At 41.4% G+C, this 15,676-nt stretch overlaps 1 protein-coding gene across 1 annotated transcript; it reads left to right on the forward strand.

Moving 5' to 3' along the window:
- Positions 1 to 2,722: 2,722 nt before the first annotated feature.
- LOC113756907 lies at positions 2,723 to 14,811 on the forward strand (the record flags this gene model as incomplete). Its single annotated transcript, XM_027300377.1, has 3 exons — positions 2,723 to 3,167; positions 13,308 to 13,397; positions 14,385 to 14,811. Coding segments are annotated over exons 1-3 (962 nt in total), but the record flags the coding sequence as incomplete, so codon positions are not given.
- Between the last annotated feature and the right edge of the window lie 865 nt (positions 14,812 to 15,676).

Genomic DNA, 15,676 nt, shown 5'->3' on the forward strand with positions numbered 1-15,676 from the left:
TTCGTTTTCTTTCAAAGAGAATTCGAGCCTTTTAACTTGCTTGGCAAGGGTTATTGAGCAATCTCGCGTCCTGTCCTTGATTGTTCATCCGACCTATTCCCCTGGAGTATTCACCTTCATTGGAGTGTCGTCTACCACCTTCAAATCAAATCGTGTTGTCCGTTTGGTTAGAGGTTCCGCACACCAAGCGTAGGACATCCCCGCTAGATCCTTGGGCAAACGTGCTACGTGTCTCGACCGTGGATCGAGGAGCGTATAGTTGGCTTCAGAGCTTTGGTGGAGGTATCTTCCGTTATATCCGTAGTTGTGTCTTAGTTTTCATTAATTCCGCTGCCTTGTTAAAAACAATTCTGTTCGCTAGCTTTGGTATTTTGTTGTGCCGTTTCCTTTCGTTTGATGTCTAGAAATTCCGGTCATTGCTTTTCTTAATTGAGTCCGTCCGTTTGTGTCTTCAAGTCTGTCCGTTGCTGCTTTGTTAGTCAAAAAAAAACAAAAAAACAAAACACACAAAATCTGTTTGCATCGCTTGTCAAAGAGAAAAAAAAATTCTGTCCGCTAGTTCTCGTTGTTTGTCGCGTCAATTTCTGGACAGTTGTGTGTTATTGTCGATAGTCCCAATCTGCCCAGATTTCATACTCTAGTGACATCCATTCTGCCCAGCAATTAGCCTTGCCGAATCTGCAAAAAAATAAAAAAAAAGAAGAAGCAAGTTGCGGCTAGGGTTCCAAGTTGCGGCTAGGGCTTTGCCTTGTGGCCAAATCTGTCCAAATCTTAGTAGCTTATTCAAGTTGTTTACTTATCTTGTCTAAACTGATTTGGGGTTAAAACTAAACTGACTTGTGGATTAAACTTGTTGGAGTTGAGAATCTTGAAGGAAACTACAACCATCTAGGGTTTCTTGAGTTCTTGGAATTAAATCTTGAAGTTCTTGAAAGTTCTTGGTAACTCTTGGAGTTCTTGGCTGATTAGTTGTGGGACGTAGGGCTGACCAGAAATCTGGTTTGTGAACCTCTCTCCGTCCAGGCTTAGTTGCATTTGTTAAGTCAAAAAAAAAATAATAAATAAACAAACAGAAACGCAAAAGACAAGAGGGAAACAAGAAGAACATTCGGCCAACAAGAAACCAAGAAGGAAGCCGTAACTCTTTATTGTCAAATCTGTCTTGTTATTTCTTGTTTCAAACCAGAAAATTACATCAAGAAAAGAAAAGAATTCAAAAGTTTTTGGCCAACCAGAAAATTACATCAAGAAAAGAAAAGGAATTCAAAAGTTTTGGCCAACCTCTTCTTGAAATTCTTGGTTACCTTGAGCCTTGATCACTTGAGCAACCTTTGTTTGAGGTTCTTGATTATCTTGAACTTTAAACACTTGCACTTCCCTTCGCACAAAGAGTTTCTTGTAAGACCTTGCATCCATACGTGGCTTTCTTGGTTGAGGGGTGAATTTCTTGGGAGATTCTTGAGTAGCATCACTCGCATGCCCTTGGGAGTCCATTAGAGCCGAATTTCTGGAATCACAAGAGTTAATTTCTGGAGTCACAAGAACCGAATCTGCCTTGAAGGAGAGAGGGCCGAACTTCTTGTTCTTGGAGTAGAGGGAGAGCCGAATTGTTTGGGTAAATTGCGGCTGTGAAGAGGGAGTCTTATAGGGAGTATAACCGACTTTGGGAAGGCCTTCAAAGAGGAGGAAATCTGGAAATTTCAGAGTTCCAAATCTGGTTGGTGTTGTGAGCAAAGTGTGCGGCTGCTCAAGGGGGGGGTTATAAGGGTTCTTTTAGCCGACTTTGGGAAGGGAATAAAGGGAAGATTTCTGGAAAATTGCGGTAAAAGGAGAGAGAGGGAACCGAATCTGTTTGGGGGGGGATTAGAAGTTGCTTAAAGAAGGACTTCAAGGGGATTACCAACTCTAACTTGTTTTCTAACTTAGTTTAGGAGACTAAGTACCACACTTGGATAACACTTGGACACCTTCCTACACTTTCTCCTCCATTTTAGGATATCCTCCTATATTTTATCATCCTTTTTAGGAAACCACTCCTACATCTTAGGAATTCTTGGAGTTTCCTTTCTTGGCAATATTTCCAAATCTGTCCACCACCTTTAAGCCTTCCAAAACCGTCCTTTCCTACACCAAAATATCATCCACTTGCATCCTTCACTCTTGTTTACTCTTGTGGGAAAAGTTGGAGACAATTATTGGACTCGAGCAACATTACTCAACTACCTAAACCAACAGGTAAGGTACTTGGTAAGTTTTATAGAGTGACTTGAGCACTATACACGAGCGCGAGAGATACACTCAGGGAGTGAAGTGAGGATTATATTTGCACTTTCTTGCTTGTTACTAACCTTTGCAGGGGCACAAAAGAGACATGGAGCAAGATCAACAACCACCATCAAAAGACTACTCTCTATTGTTCACCGCCATGAGGCATGAGCTCAAACGAATCAGTGAGCAACAAATGGAGACGTTACACACTCGTTTTGAGGAGTTGTCTAGGAGCCTTACGCGAGGCTCTCGTTCTAGGTCCCATAACCGGAGTAACCATGGCACCAAAGAAACAAATGGCGAAGACTACTCCGCTAGTGAGGATGAGGAACGACCCGAGAGGCCTACAAGGGACATGCCCAAAAACGAAATCAAGGGGCTTAAAATTCAAGTTCCCGCATTCAAGGGCAAAAGTGACCCTGAGGCTTACTTGGAGTGGGAAGGCCGTATCGAGATGGTCTTCGACTGCTACGACTATAGCGAGGAGCAAAAAGTGAAGGTTGCCACCGTCGAGTTCACCGACTACGCACTAGTCTGGTGGGACCAAGTGAGGACCACGAGGAGGAGGATGGGAGAACCACGTGTCCGGACTTGGCGAGAACTCAAGGCACTAATGCGCAAGCGATTTGTTCCTAGCTACTACAATCGTGATCTCCACTCTAAGCTTCAAACACTCACGCAAGGCAACATGAGTGTGGAGGATTACCACAAGGAAATCGAGATGGCCATGATGAGGGCCAACATTCAAGAAGACAACGAAGCCACAATGGCTAGGTTTCTTAGGGGTCTCAATCCTGACCTTCAGGATGCCTTGGAGCTTCAACATTATTTGGACATGCACGACCTTCTAGAACTCGCCATTAAGGCCGAACGGGGGAAGAAATTAAGACGGGGAGCCCGTACTTTCCAATCTCCTACTGTTGGCCTAATCAGCAACATCCCTCAGATCCCGGCTCGAAGGGACTAACCGCCCAGCCCGTGGCACCCAGGGGTGCAGCCCCTCATGCTGGCCGAGCGTGGTACGGTGCTTTGCGCTGCCATTGTGGTTAAGGAAATAAAGTTGCGCCTTCGCTAACAGCTATAGCTTTTGGTGCAATGGTAAGCGCTTGATCCTGACAATTGGTATCAGAGCTTGGTCTCCTTGAGATTAAGCTCTAACGGCTTGGAGTAAAGATGACAACCAGTCATGCTATGTTTGTTGAGGGGCAATCTGTTACTAGGCCTCCCATGTTCAGTGGCTCTAACTATGTTAGCTGGAAAGAACGAATGATTATTTTTTTACAATCTATTGATATTGAACTATGGTTTATTGTCAGTGAAGGACCGCATGAAGCTAACTTTCTTGATGCAGATACAGGGTTGCTTCGGCCAAAAATGAGAGCTGAAATGAATGCTCAAGATAGAACTAACCTTACATTGAATGCCAAGGCAATGAATGTTCTTTATAGTGCCTTAGATTCAAATGAATCAATTAGAGTGAAAGGCTGTAAATCAGCCAAAGAAATGTGGGATAAGTTAAGAGAAATCCATGAGGGTGGTGACAATGTGAGAGAACAGAGAAAGGCCATCTTGGTCACAAAGTATGAATCTTTTAAGATTGAACCTCTTGAGGATATTGACAAAATGTTTTGCAGGTTCACTGACTTGATCAAAGATCTCGAGGTGTTGGGCAAAGAGTACACCTTGGGAGAGAAGAACAGGAAAATTCTCAATGCTTTGGGCAAAGAATGGGAAAATAAAGTGACTGCAATAGAAGAGGCTAAGGATTTAAGTTCTGTGCCTATTGAATCTATCATTAACTCACTAACCTCTTATGAGTTGAAACTGAAATCTAAAGTGCAGGAGGAAGAGGATGCTAGAGCAAAGAGAAACATTGCTCTAAAGACTACTCAAGGTGAAGATGATCCAGCTCACCTGGATGATGAAGACTCGGATGGTGATGATAATGATCTTGCTCTTATCACCAGAGGCTTCAAAAGGATTTTGAATAAAAGAAAGTTTAGAAGGGGAGGTCCTAGCAATCAATTCCAGAATCAACCATCTATCGCAAAGTACAAAGGAAAACAAGATTTCAACAAGAAACAGTTGGACAAATGCTTCGAATGTGGACAGATTGGACACTATGCAAATGAATGCCCCATGAAGAAGATGAAAGATGGAAAAGTTGATCGAAAGCCAAGATTCAACAACTTTCAGATTACTTGGAATGAATGCAACTCCGAAGGGGAAGTTGAAGAAGAAGAGGAATCAGCTCAAATGGCTTTCATGGCTATTGGAAATAATGAGGTATCTTCCACTCACTCGCAATCTGAAAGTGATAATGATGAAGATGATGATCTTGAATCTTTTGTTGAAAAGCTACATAATGCCTTGAAGGAATCTTATGATAAAAACAAGCTGTTAAAACAGAAAATTGCTTTTCTCATTCAAGAAAATACAAGTCTGGTTCAACAAAATAAACATCTAAAGACTGACAATGAATGCCTTGTAAGATCCGGATGTGATGTTCAAAACGAGCTTGACAGAAAGACTAATATTTGTGAAATGCTGAAGGAAAAGCATGGTGATTTGAAGAAAAGAATGGACATCTTGGATGAAACTTTGAAATCAAGAAAACAGGATTTTCTCAAAAGAAACATGTCATCTACCCATCTTACTGCTTGTCAAAGAACATTTGCTCACAACAAAATTGCACATGGCTTCACAACATATAGAAGATGTGGATTGAGATATATCAAACCAGTACATGTTAAGAACTCTTTCATTATGTGTGATTTCTGTTGTCAAAGAGGGCATTTGAAAGGAGATTGCTATGTGAAAAGAAATCTGAACAAAGGGATGAAATGCATGTGGTTAGTTAGATACAATGCTAACTATTATGGACCCAAAAATTAAAATGGGTACCAAACACCTTATCTTTTCAGGAAAAAGGATCAAACAAGTCCAAATGGTTTATTGATAGCGGCTGCTCAAGGCACATGACCGGTGATCCCTCCTTGTTCATAAAGCTGAAATCAAAATCAAGTGGAAAGGTAACATTTGGTGATGATGTGAAAGCTAAGACAATTGGAATAGGTGATGTTGGTAAGGATGGTGAAACTTTTGTTCATAATGTGCTCTTGGTTGATAACTTAGGTTATAACTTGCTTAGTGTTAGTCAATTGTGTGATAAAGACTTGTATGTGTTGTTTAAAAAGCTTGAATGCATTGTACTTGATTCCAAATACAATGTTGTGTTCAAAGGTAAGAGGTTTAATGACATATATATTGTGATTCTTGATAAAGTTGATCCTTCTAGCTTAAAATGTCTTAAAGCTTCAAATGAAGATCCTTGGTTGTGGCATAGAAGACTTTGTCATTTTAACATGGACTTACTAAAGGAAATTTCGAAAAAGGAACTAGTTAGAGGCTTGCCAAAAATCAGTTTTGAAAAGGATAAAATATGTGATGCATGTCAATTTGGTAAGCAAACAAAAGTTTCTTTTAAAACAAAGAAGTGTGTATCTACTTCAAAACCCTTAGAACTCTTGCATCTTGACTTATTTGGCCCTACTCAAATCTCTAGCTTGGGTGGTAAGAAATACTGTTTTGTGATTGTGGATGATTACTCTAGATACACTTGGGTGATATTTCTTGCTCATAAAGATGATGCCTTCAAGAATTTTACTTCATTGTTTGCTAAAGTGCAAAATCTGCTTGGTTTAAAAATTGTTAGAATTAGAAGTGATAATGGAACTGAATTCAAATTTTGTGGATTTCCAGAATTTTGTGATTATAATGGTATAACTCATGAGTTTTCTATTGCAAGGACTCCACAGCAAAATGGTGTTGTAGAAAGGAAAAACAGGACTCTCCAAGAGGCTGCTAGAACTATGTTGAATGAATGTAGATTGCCTAAATACCTTTGGGCTGAAGCGGTAAACACTGCATGTTATGTAATGAATAGAATTCTCTTGAGACCTATTTTGAAGAAAACTCCTTATGAACTGATTTTTGATAAGAAACCTACGGTTGGTTATTTCAAAGTATTTGGTTGTAAATGCTTTATTTTGAATCTAAAGGAACATCTTGGCAAGTTTGATAAAAAATCTGATGAAGGAATATTTTTGGGATATTGTGAAAATAAAAGAGGATATAGAGTTTTTAATAGAAGGACTCTTGTGATTGAAGAAGCTATACATATAACATTTGATGAAGCCAATGATGATAATTCCAAAAGTTTGTGTGAGGATGATGATGTAGGTGTTCGAGAAGGAATGGAAAAGCTATCAATTGGGAATGAAGGAAGTTCTAAACCAGCAGCAACTGAAATGGAAAATGAAGTTCATAATGATCAAGAAGTGGAAGATGAAGACAAAAATGATGATCCACTCAAAGATCTTCCCAAGGCTTGGAAATTCAGCCAAAATCATCCAAAAGAACTTATAATTGGTGATCCTTCCGAGAAGGTAAACACTCGTTCCTCATCTAGAAAATTGATTGATAATTTTGCTTTAGTTTCTCTTTTTGAACCTAAAAATATCAATGATGCTTTAAAGGATGAAAACTGGATTTTGGCTATGCAAGAGGAACTTAATCAATTTGAGAGAAATGAAGTTTGGACACTTGTTGATAGACCTCAAAATCAGCCTATCATTGGCACAAAGTGGATTTTTAGAAATAAGTTGGATGATAAAGGTGTTGTTGTAAGAAATAAAGCCAGATTAGTTGCTAAAGGATATGCACAAGAAGAAGGAATTGATTTTGATGAAACATTTGCTCCCGTAGCAAGATTAGAATCTATTAGAATGCTTCTTGCTTTTGCTTGCTTCAAAGGTTTCAAATTGTTTCAAATGGATGTTAAAAGTGCCTTTTTAAATGGTTTTATTGATCAAGAAGTGTATGTGGATCAACCCCCCGGTTTTGAAAATACAAAATTTCCAAGTCATGTGTTTAAACTTTCTAAAGCTTTATATGGTTTAAAACAGGCTCCAAGAGCTTGGTATGAAAGATTAAGTGGGTTCTTGATTGAAAAAGGTTTCAAAAGGGGTGTTGTGGACACCACACTTTTTACTAAGCATGTGTTGAAAGAGCTTCTTATTGTGCAAATATATGTTGATGATATTATTTTCGGTGCTACTAATGAGTATCTATGTAAGGAGTTCTCCACCACTATGCAAAATGAATTTGAAATGAGTATGATGGGAGAATTAAATTTCTTCCTTGGACTTCAAATTCATCAAGCTCTTGAGGGAATTTTTATAAATCAAGCAAAATATACCAAGGAATTGCTGAAAAGGTTTGGCATGGAGGACTCAAAACAAGTTGGAACTCCAATGTGCACTTCTACAAAGCTTGACAAAGATGAAGAAGGTAATCATGTGGATGAAAAGCATTATAGAGGTATGATCGGAAGCCTACTTTATTTAACCGCAAGTAGACCTGATATTATGTTTGCTGTTTGCTTGTGTGCTAGATTTCAATCTTGTCCAAAAGAATCACATTTGAATGCTGTAAAAAGAATTTTTAGGTATTTGAAAGGTACATTAGACTATGGTCTTTGGTATGCTACATCTAATGAGTTTGCTTTATATGGTTATTCGGATGCTGATTTTGGAGGTTGTCATGTGGATAGAAAGAGTACGAGTGGAACTTGTCATTTTCTTGGAAATTGTTTAGTCTCTTGGTTTAGCAAGAAACAATGTGCAATCTCTTTGTCTACCACCGAGGCGGAATATATTGCCGCTAGTGCATGTTGTGCTCAACTTCTATGGATGAAGCACACTTTGAATGATTTTGGATTGTTGTATGACTGCATGCCTGTATTCTGTGATAATACTAGTGCTATCAATTTGACCAAAAATCCTATTCATCATTCTAGGACAAAACACATAGATATAAAGCATCACTTTATTCGTGATCTTGTTCAAAAAGGTGAAATATGTGTAAATTATGTTTGTTCTAAAGATCAATTTGCTGATATATTTACCAAAGCTCTGCCATTAGATCAGTTCATTCATCTAAGATCAAAATTAGGAATAATCGAAAAATCATCCTAATATTTCTCAAAGTCTTCGGACGTCCGAAAGAAGATGAACGGACGTCCGATGATGTTCTTCAGCCATTTTCCAGAATTGCGCCTGTTCGGACGCAACTGTCGGACGCACAACTTCGTTCGGCCGTCCGACAGTGCAACGGCTCATTTGTTTTAAATTAACTTTCTTCCTTATTTGCTTCAGTCTCTTCATATCCTATTTCCTCTCGGACGAAAACTCTCTCTTCCCTCACTCTCAAATTCGTACCATTCTGTAACCACCATTCCCAAATTGACTCAACCAAAACATTTCCCCATCGTTTGCGTTTCATTTCTCCTGATCATTTCACCAAACTGAGTAACATTTCGAAAATCCCCAAATTTTCCTCACAACCCTACTCTTGCATAACCGCTCTGTCAAATCTCGTTCAAGGTGTTTTTGTCCCAAAATTTCTGTGCGATTCACTTCCCTACTGCTGTGTGCATCATTTGCATCCTCCATTCCACACATTTAGAACAATGGTGAATCTAAGGGGAGGAAAAGTGACTGCCGGACGCAAGCATCCACTCAGGGATGAGGATGAGGATCTTCCTACTGTCAAACGGACATCCAAACGCTTCAAAAGGGGAGCTATCAAGGGTCAAATGTCACGGCCTACTCCACAACCCACATCTCAGCCTGAATCTGGACAGGGGACCTCCTCTCAACCGCCTCCTAAATCAGTTCCTCCTCCTACATTCTTTGATGATGCTGCGAAAGACAAATACTCCTGGATATCCCAGAAGGGTGTCATCCCTCAAAGAACTGTAAACCCCTCTGAATTTCGCTCCATAGGTTTAGAATCCATTCTGAGTCTATTTGCTTTCCAGAAATGGTCACATCTTATTTCTATGCCAAATGTCTACTATCCTGATATGTTGCATCAATTTTTTGCCAATCTAAGGAAAGGTTCTGACCCAACTGAAATATTTTCCAGGGTTAATGGGGTAGACTTAATCATTGACTCTGAAATTGTGAACTCCATTTTAAATACTACCATTGAACGTTTATGCAAAGATAAGATTGCTAATTTCTTTTCTTATGAAGAGCTTCCTACTGCTGCAAATCATTTTGATGGGACAAAAATGTTAACCTATTTCAAAAGAAGTTTTTTCTCACCTGCTGATGCTAAATTGAATGATCTGGATCCTGTGAATTTAATTGCTTTTTCTATCATTTCAAACCTGCTTGTGCCCACTGATGGGCACAGAACTGATGCAAACAAAATGGAGTTGTACCTCTTTTATTGTTTTCAAGAAAAAATTCGTATTGATTTTGGTTTTGTCATGTGCAAGTTCTTACTTCGCTATGCCACTGATTCTCGCAGAAAATTGTCTTATGGAAAGTTTCTTCAAAAGATTTTTGAGTTTAACAAAGTCCCTATTCTAGGTGTTTGTCCTAAAGAAGCATCTTCTTATGCCTTTACAAAAGGGTATTTTGAAAGAAAAAATCTTGTTTTCAAAGATAATCTGTGGGCTTATAAGGGTGCATCTTCTAGTGAACTTAGGTCTAAGACTGCACATGATCCTTCACCCATTTCACTCACTCCCATTCACCCTAGGAAGTCTGCCACTAAAGCATCTTCATCTTCCAGTAATGAAGTAATTGAGCTTCTTCATGAACTCAAACAGCATGTTCTTCTTCTAGAACATGGTCTCATGCTCACCATGTCTTCTGAGCAACAAACTGCCTTTCTTGACAAAAAGAATATTCTTTTTCCTCCACCTGTGGTTGAGGAAGTCTCACATGACAAAGAACCTCGAACCACTGATCAAGGTTCATCAGTTCCAGATCCGAATCCAGCAACTCCTGTGACTCCTCATGGCCCTTCCACATCAGACAAAGGCAAGGCACCAATTGTAGAAGCTGCTGAAGATAATGAAGACACTGAAGAGGAGGATCTCGACCAATATCAGCTTTCTCGGAGGACACCTGGATCCACATAGATCATCATTTAGGACATTTGCATTTTGTTTGTCTCTTTTAGAATATGTTATGTTATGGATATTCTCAGTTTCTTTTGGTGTGTGTTGATGGATGATCTAAGTACTGAGGTGTAATATAATGGATATTCTTGTTTATGTTTAAGTTCTGTGATGTTTCTAAGTATCTTGATGGAAGTTATTGGTGATGTTTAAGTACTGGTGATGTTTGTTTATTCTGTTTATGTGAATGAAATGAATTGTTTTTGGTTTACATTTTGGATAAGATGTATTTGTGTATAAGATGGATGTTTTTGGCTTGCTCTTTTGTGATGACAAAAAGGGGGAGAGATCTGATTGATGATTGATAATGTTGGATATGATGAATTGATTGATGGTTTAATTTGGATTTTGCTGATGGATTGAATTGGTGATATGTTGGTTGTGTGTTACTTAATTGTCATGTTTTTGGATGATTGTCTAAACTCGGTTGGGCAGTCTAGTGAGGGGGAGGTTTTCAAAGGGGGAGTTTTTGTCTATTTTGAAAGGGGGAGCTTTCATTGCAATCATCAAATTTCATTTCAAACTTTTGTTTTGTCATCACCAAAAAGGGGGAGAATGTTATTCTTGGTTTTGGTGATCACAAAAGTTCTTTGAAATGTTTATCTAACCTTCTTCAAAAACAAGTGTTTTTGTCTATCTAAGAATCAGGTTCGAATATGTCATCAAAAGCAAAACAACCAAAATGTGAAGCAAAAACAGGACAATCAGGTCGGACGGCCGAAAGGAAACTGTCGGACGTCCGAAAGGATGAAGAACATCAGGAAGGAAGCACCGTCGGACGCTCACATAGAAGCATCGGACGTCCGGAAGGATCGGACGCTTACCATCGGACGCTAATCAATCGCATCGGACGTCCGAAAAATTCCAAGCTAACTTGCCAACTCTCTGCCTACGATCGGACGCTGCGGTGTCGGACGATCAAGACGCATCGGACGTCCGAACGTCAACTTGGATGCCATCGGACGATTGGTTCGGACGATGATTTGATCGTCGGACGTCCGACAGCCTCAACGGCTAGTTGACTCTTCAGCTGCCTTCTATCCGTTGGAAGCATTGATGAAGCCCATTTCTGGTTCCCTTTAAAATCAAACTGGTCTGAACGAAGCAGGGACTTTTGCACACTTTGTTTACAAGATCTAGTGAGATATTTTAGCTAGAAAATAGTCTCCAAAGCAGATTTGTTTTAAAGTGGTGTGAATTTCTGTTGAGCATTTCTTTTGTGGTTGAAAGGATCTTTAGTGTAGTTTTGTTGAGGGTTTTCTGAGTGATTGTAAAACTTCCTAGCTTGACTAAGTGAGGCTTAGGGCAAGGAGGAAGTGCTCCCTCCATTGTACATCTAGTTGATCTTCATTCATCAAAGAGAAGTTGCTCTTCCTAGTGTTTGGTCTTCAAGTTTGGGTTAAGCTTGGTAGACACTTGGTTTGTCTCTCCACTTTACATTTCTGTTTAATAAAATATTCATTGCTTATCTATACTTGCTTCTCTGATCAATATTGCTATTGTCTTCTTATCTACTTGGTTGATCATTACTAAAAAGGAAGGTAAATTTTCATTAACGAAAAAGTGCATAAACTTGGTTAAGATTTTAACCTACCAATTCACCCCCCCCCTCTTGGTTGTCTGTGGGACTAACAATTGGTATCAGAGCGAGGTCGCGGGTTCGAGTCTCCCTGGCTGTTGCTGGGGGAGGGATTGTTGGCCTAATCAGCAACATCCCTCAGATCCCGGCTCGAAGGGACTAACCGCCCAGCCCGTGGCACCCAGGGGTGCAGCCCCTCATGCTGGCCGAGCGTGGTACGGTGCTTTGCGCTGCCATTGTGGTTAAGGAAATAAAGTTGCGCCTTCGCTAACAGCTATAGCTTTTGGTGCAATGGTAAGCGCTTGATCCTGACACCTACCACCACCTCGTGGAAAGGCAACCAACCACGAAGAGTGACCCACGAAGTTGGAAATGCGACAACACCAACCTATTCTAACCGCTTCCAAGGTAATGCTTCTACCCGTAATGCCTATTCTACACCTAACAAGGTTTCTGATGTGTTCAGGTCTACCTCAAAGGCACCGCAAGAGACTCCTAAAGCTAGGAGTAGGGACATCAAGTGTTTTAAGTGCCAAGGGTTTGGGCATATTCAATCTCAATGTCCAAACCAACGGGTAATGCTGATCACTCACACTGGCGAAATCGTGTCGGATGATGACGAATGTGAGGACATGCCCGAACTGGTCGAAGACGACTGCCTAGAAGTAGAGCCAGCTGGGGAGGCATGCTCGCCTACACGTGGCGAAGTAGGTTGCTTGGTAGCACGACGAGTGTTAACCGCCCGCGTCAAAGAGGACGAGCAGCTACAACGCGAAAACCTATTCTACACCCGCTGTAAGGTAGGCGACAAAGTGTGTAGTCTCATCGTCGACGGTGGGAGTTGCACGTACGTGGCCAGCTTGCTCATGGTTGAAAGTCTAGGACTCACCACTACCAGGCATCCACACCCTTACCGCCTCCAATGGCTAAGTGAGGATGGTGAAGTACGAGTCTTCAAGCAAGCACGCATTCCCTTTTCCATTGGTACTTACACTGATGAAATCGTGTGCGACGTGGTGCCAATGCATGCTACCCATATCATTTTGGGAAGGCCCTGGCAATTCGACAAACACGTCACATTCGATGGAAGAGCAAATAAGTACACACTTTTGCACGATGGCAAACGTAAGGTCCTTACACCTCTCACACCTGCACAAGTTTATGAGGACCAACTACTTTTGCAAAGGGAGTGTGAACAAGACCGTCAAAAGAGGAAACTCAAGGCGGTCGACCCTGGTGACAGCTCCACGTCTACGACTGAGCCACCAACCAAGGGTCAAGGGAGCACACCTAGGGGCATACGCGACAAAACACCGGCCGCTCCGCCCAAGCACAACATGATTATTAAGGCTAAAGATGTTCGAAAAGTGGTGCACTCTAATCAGCCTATACTTCTCATGATTTGCAAGCATGTGCTCTTAGATGTTGCTGAGCTCGACAAGGCTTTGCCCTCGAGCATAGTTGCTATTTTGCAGGAATTTGAAGATGTTTTTCCTGACGAGGTCCCTGACGGTTTACCACCCATTCGGGGAATTGAACACCAAATCGACCTCATCCCTGGAGCACCATTGCCCAACAAACCTGCTTACCGCATGGGCCCTGAGGAGACCAAGGAGCTTCAAAGGCAAGTTGATGGCCTCTTAGGTAAGGGTTGGGTTAAGGAAAGTCTAAGCCCTTGCGCGGTACCTGTGATACTTGTTCCCAAGAAGGACGGTACTTGGCGCATGTGCACTGACTGTCGGGCTGTGAACGCTATCACTGTCAAATATCGTCATCCCATTCCCAGACTTGATGATATGCTTGATGAGCTCGATGGAGCTATTATTTTCACCAAAATTGACTTGCGGAGTGGTTATCATCAAATTAGGATGAAGGAAGGCGATGAGTGGAAGACAGCCTTCAAAACCAAGCATGGTCTCTATGAGTGGTTGGTCATGCCTTTTGGCTTGACAAATGCCCCTAGCACCTTCATGCGACTCATGAACCATGTGTTGAGACACTTTATTGGTAAATTTGTCATTGTTTACTTTGATGACATCCTGATCTATAGTCGTAGTGAGCATGAGCACTTGGAGCATGTACGATTAGTTCTTGAGACACTTCGACAGGCGCGTCTATACGCTAACCTCAAGAAGTGCACCTTTTTTACTAACGAGCTTGTGTTTTTAGGCTATGTGGTAAGTTCGCAGGGCATCAAGGTAGACAAATCCAAGATTGAGGCCATCGAACAATGGCCAACTCCTACATCCGTTCCTGACGTGCGCAGCTTTCTTGGACTGGCGGGTTTTTATCAGCGATTTGTTAAAAACTTTAGCACTATTGCCGCCCCATTGACCGCCGTGACAAAGAAGGATGACAAGTTCCATTGGGGGGAATCACAAGAACAAGCGTTTCTCGCCCTTAAGGACACACTCACACATGCACCTGTGTTAGCATTACCAAACTTTAATAAGACGTTTGAAATTGACTGTGATGCTTCTGGTGTAGGTATTGGAGCAGTCCTCATGCAAGACAAGAGGCCGTGCGCCTTCTTTAGCGAGAAATTGGGAGGAGCTGCACTGAACTACCCCACGTACGACAAGGAGCTGTACGCCTTAGTGAGGGCCTTGGAAACCTGGCAACACTACCTTCGGCCTCGGGAGTTCGTGATCCACACTGATCACGAGTCATTGAAGTACCTCAAAGGCCAACCCAAGCTAAGCAAGCGCCATGCCAAATGGGTAAGCTTCATTGACACCTTCTCCTATGTGATTAAGTACAAGACTGGCAAGACGAATGTGGTCGCTGATGCTTTGTCACGTAGACACTCCTTACTTGTCTGTCTTGATGCCAAGTTACTTGGGTTCGAAATGGTGAAAGACCTCTACACTAATGATCATGACTTTGGTGCTATCTATGCTGTGTGTGTTAAGAATCCACAGGGAAAGTACTTTTTGCATGATGGATTCCTATTCCATGTAGATAAACTATGTGTGCCTAACTCTTCCATTCGTGATCTTTTGATTCGCGAGGCACATAGTGGTGGTCTCATGGGCCACTTTGGCATTGCCAAGACTCTGGCTATGTTACAAGAGCACTTTTACTGGCCCCATATGCGTAGGGATGTTGAACGCATGGTTGGTAGGTGTGCTACTTGTCACAAAGCTAAGTCCAAGACAAACCCACATGGCTTATATACCCCGTTACCTATCCCTCACCATCCCTGGGTTGACTTGTCTATGGACTTCATACTAGGTTTGCCTCGATCACCAAGGGGTAATGATTCTATATTTGTGGTGGTTGATAGGTTTTCTAAGATGGCTCATTTTATCCCCTGTCACAAAACTGATGATGCATCTCATATTGCTACTCTATTCTTCAAGGAAATTGTCTGTCTGCATGGTATGCCTAGGACCATTGTTAGTGATAGGGATGTGAAATTCCTAAGTTACTTTTGGAAGACTCTGTGGTCTAAACTTGGCACTCGGTTACTATTCTCCACCACCAGTCATCCACAAAGCGATGGACAAACTGAAGTTGTCAATCGCAGTTTGTCCATCGCACACTCGGCACACTACTTCGGGCATTGATTAAAAAGAATCTTAAGACTTGGGAAGAGTGTTTGCCTCATGTTGAATTCGCCTACAATCGAGTTGTTCACAGTGCTACACACTACTCACCTTTTGAGATTGTTTATGGCTTTAACCCGCTGACCCCTCTTGATTTAGTACCCTTACCTTCCTCTGAGCACACAAGCTTAGATGGGAAAAAGAAGGCCGATTTTGTACGCAGGTTACATGAAGCCGCTCGAG

This window comes from Coffea eugenioides, unplaced genomic scaffold (assembly GCF_003713205.1).
Source record: "Coffea eugenioides isolate CCC68of unplaced genomic scaffold, Ceug_1.0 ScVebR1_2535;HRSCAF=3582, whole genome shotgun sequence".
In the NCBI taxonomy this organism is placed as follows: domain Eukaryota; kingdom Viridiplantae; phylum Streptophyta; class Magnoliopsida; order Gentianales; family Rubiaceae; genus Coffea; species Coffea eugenioides.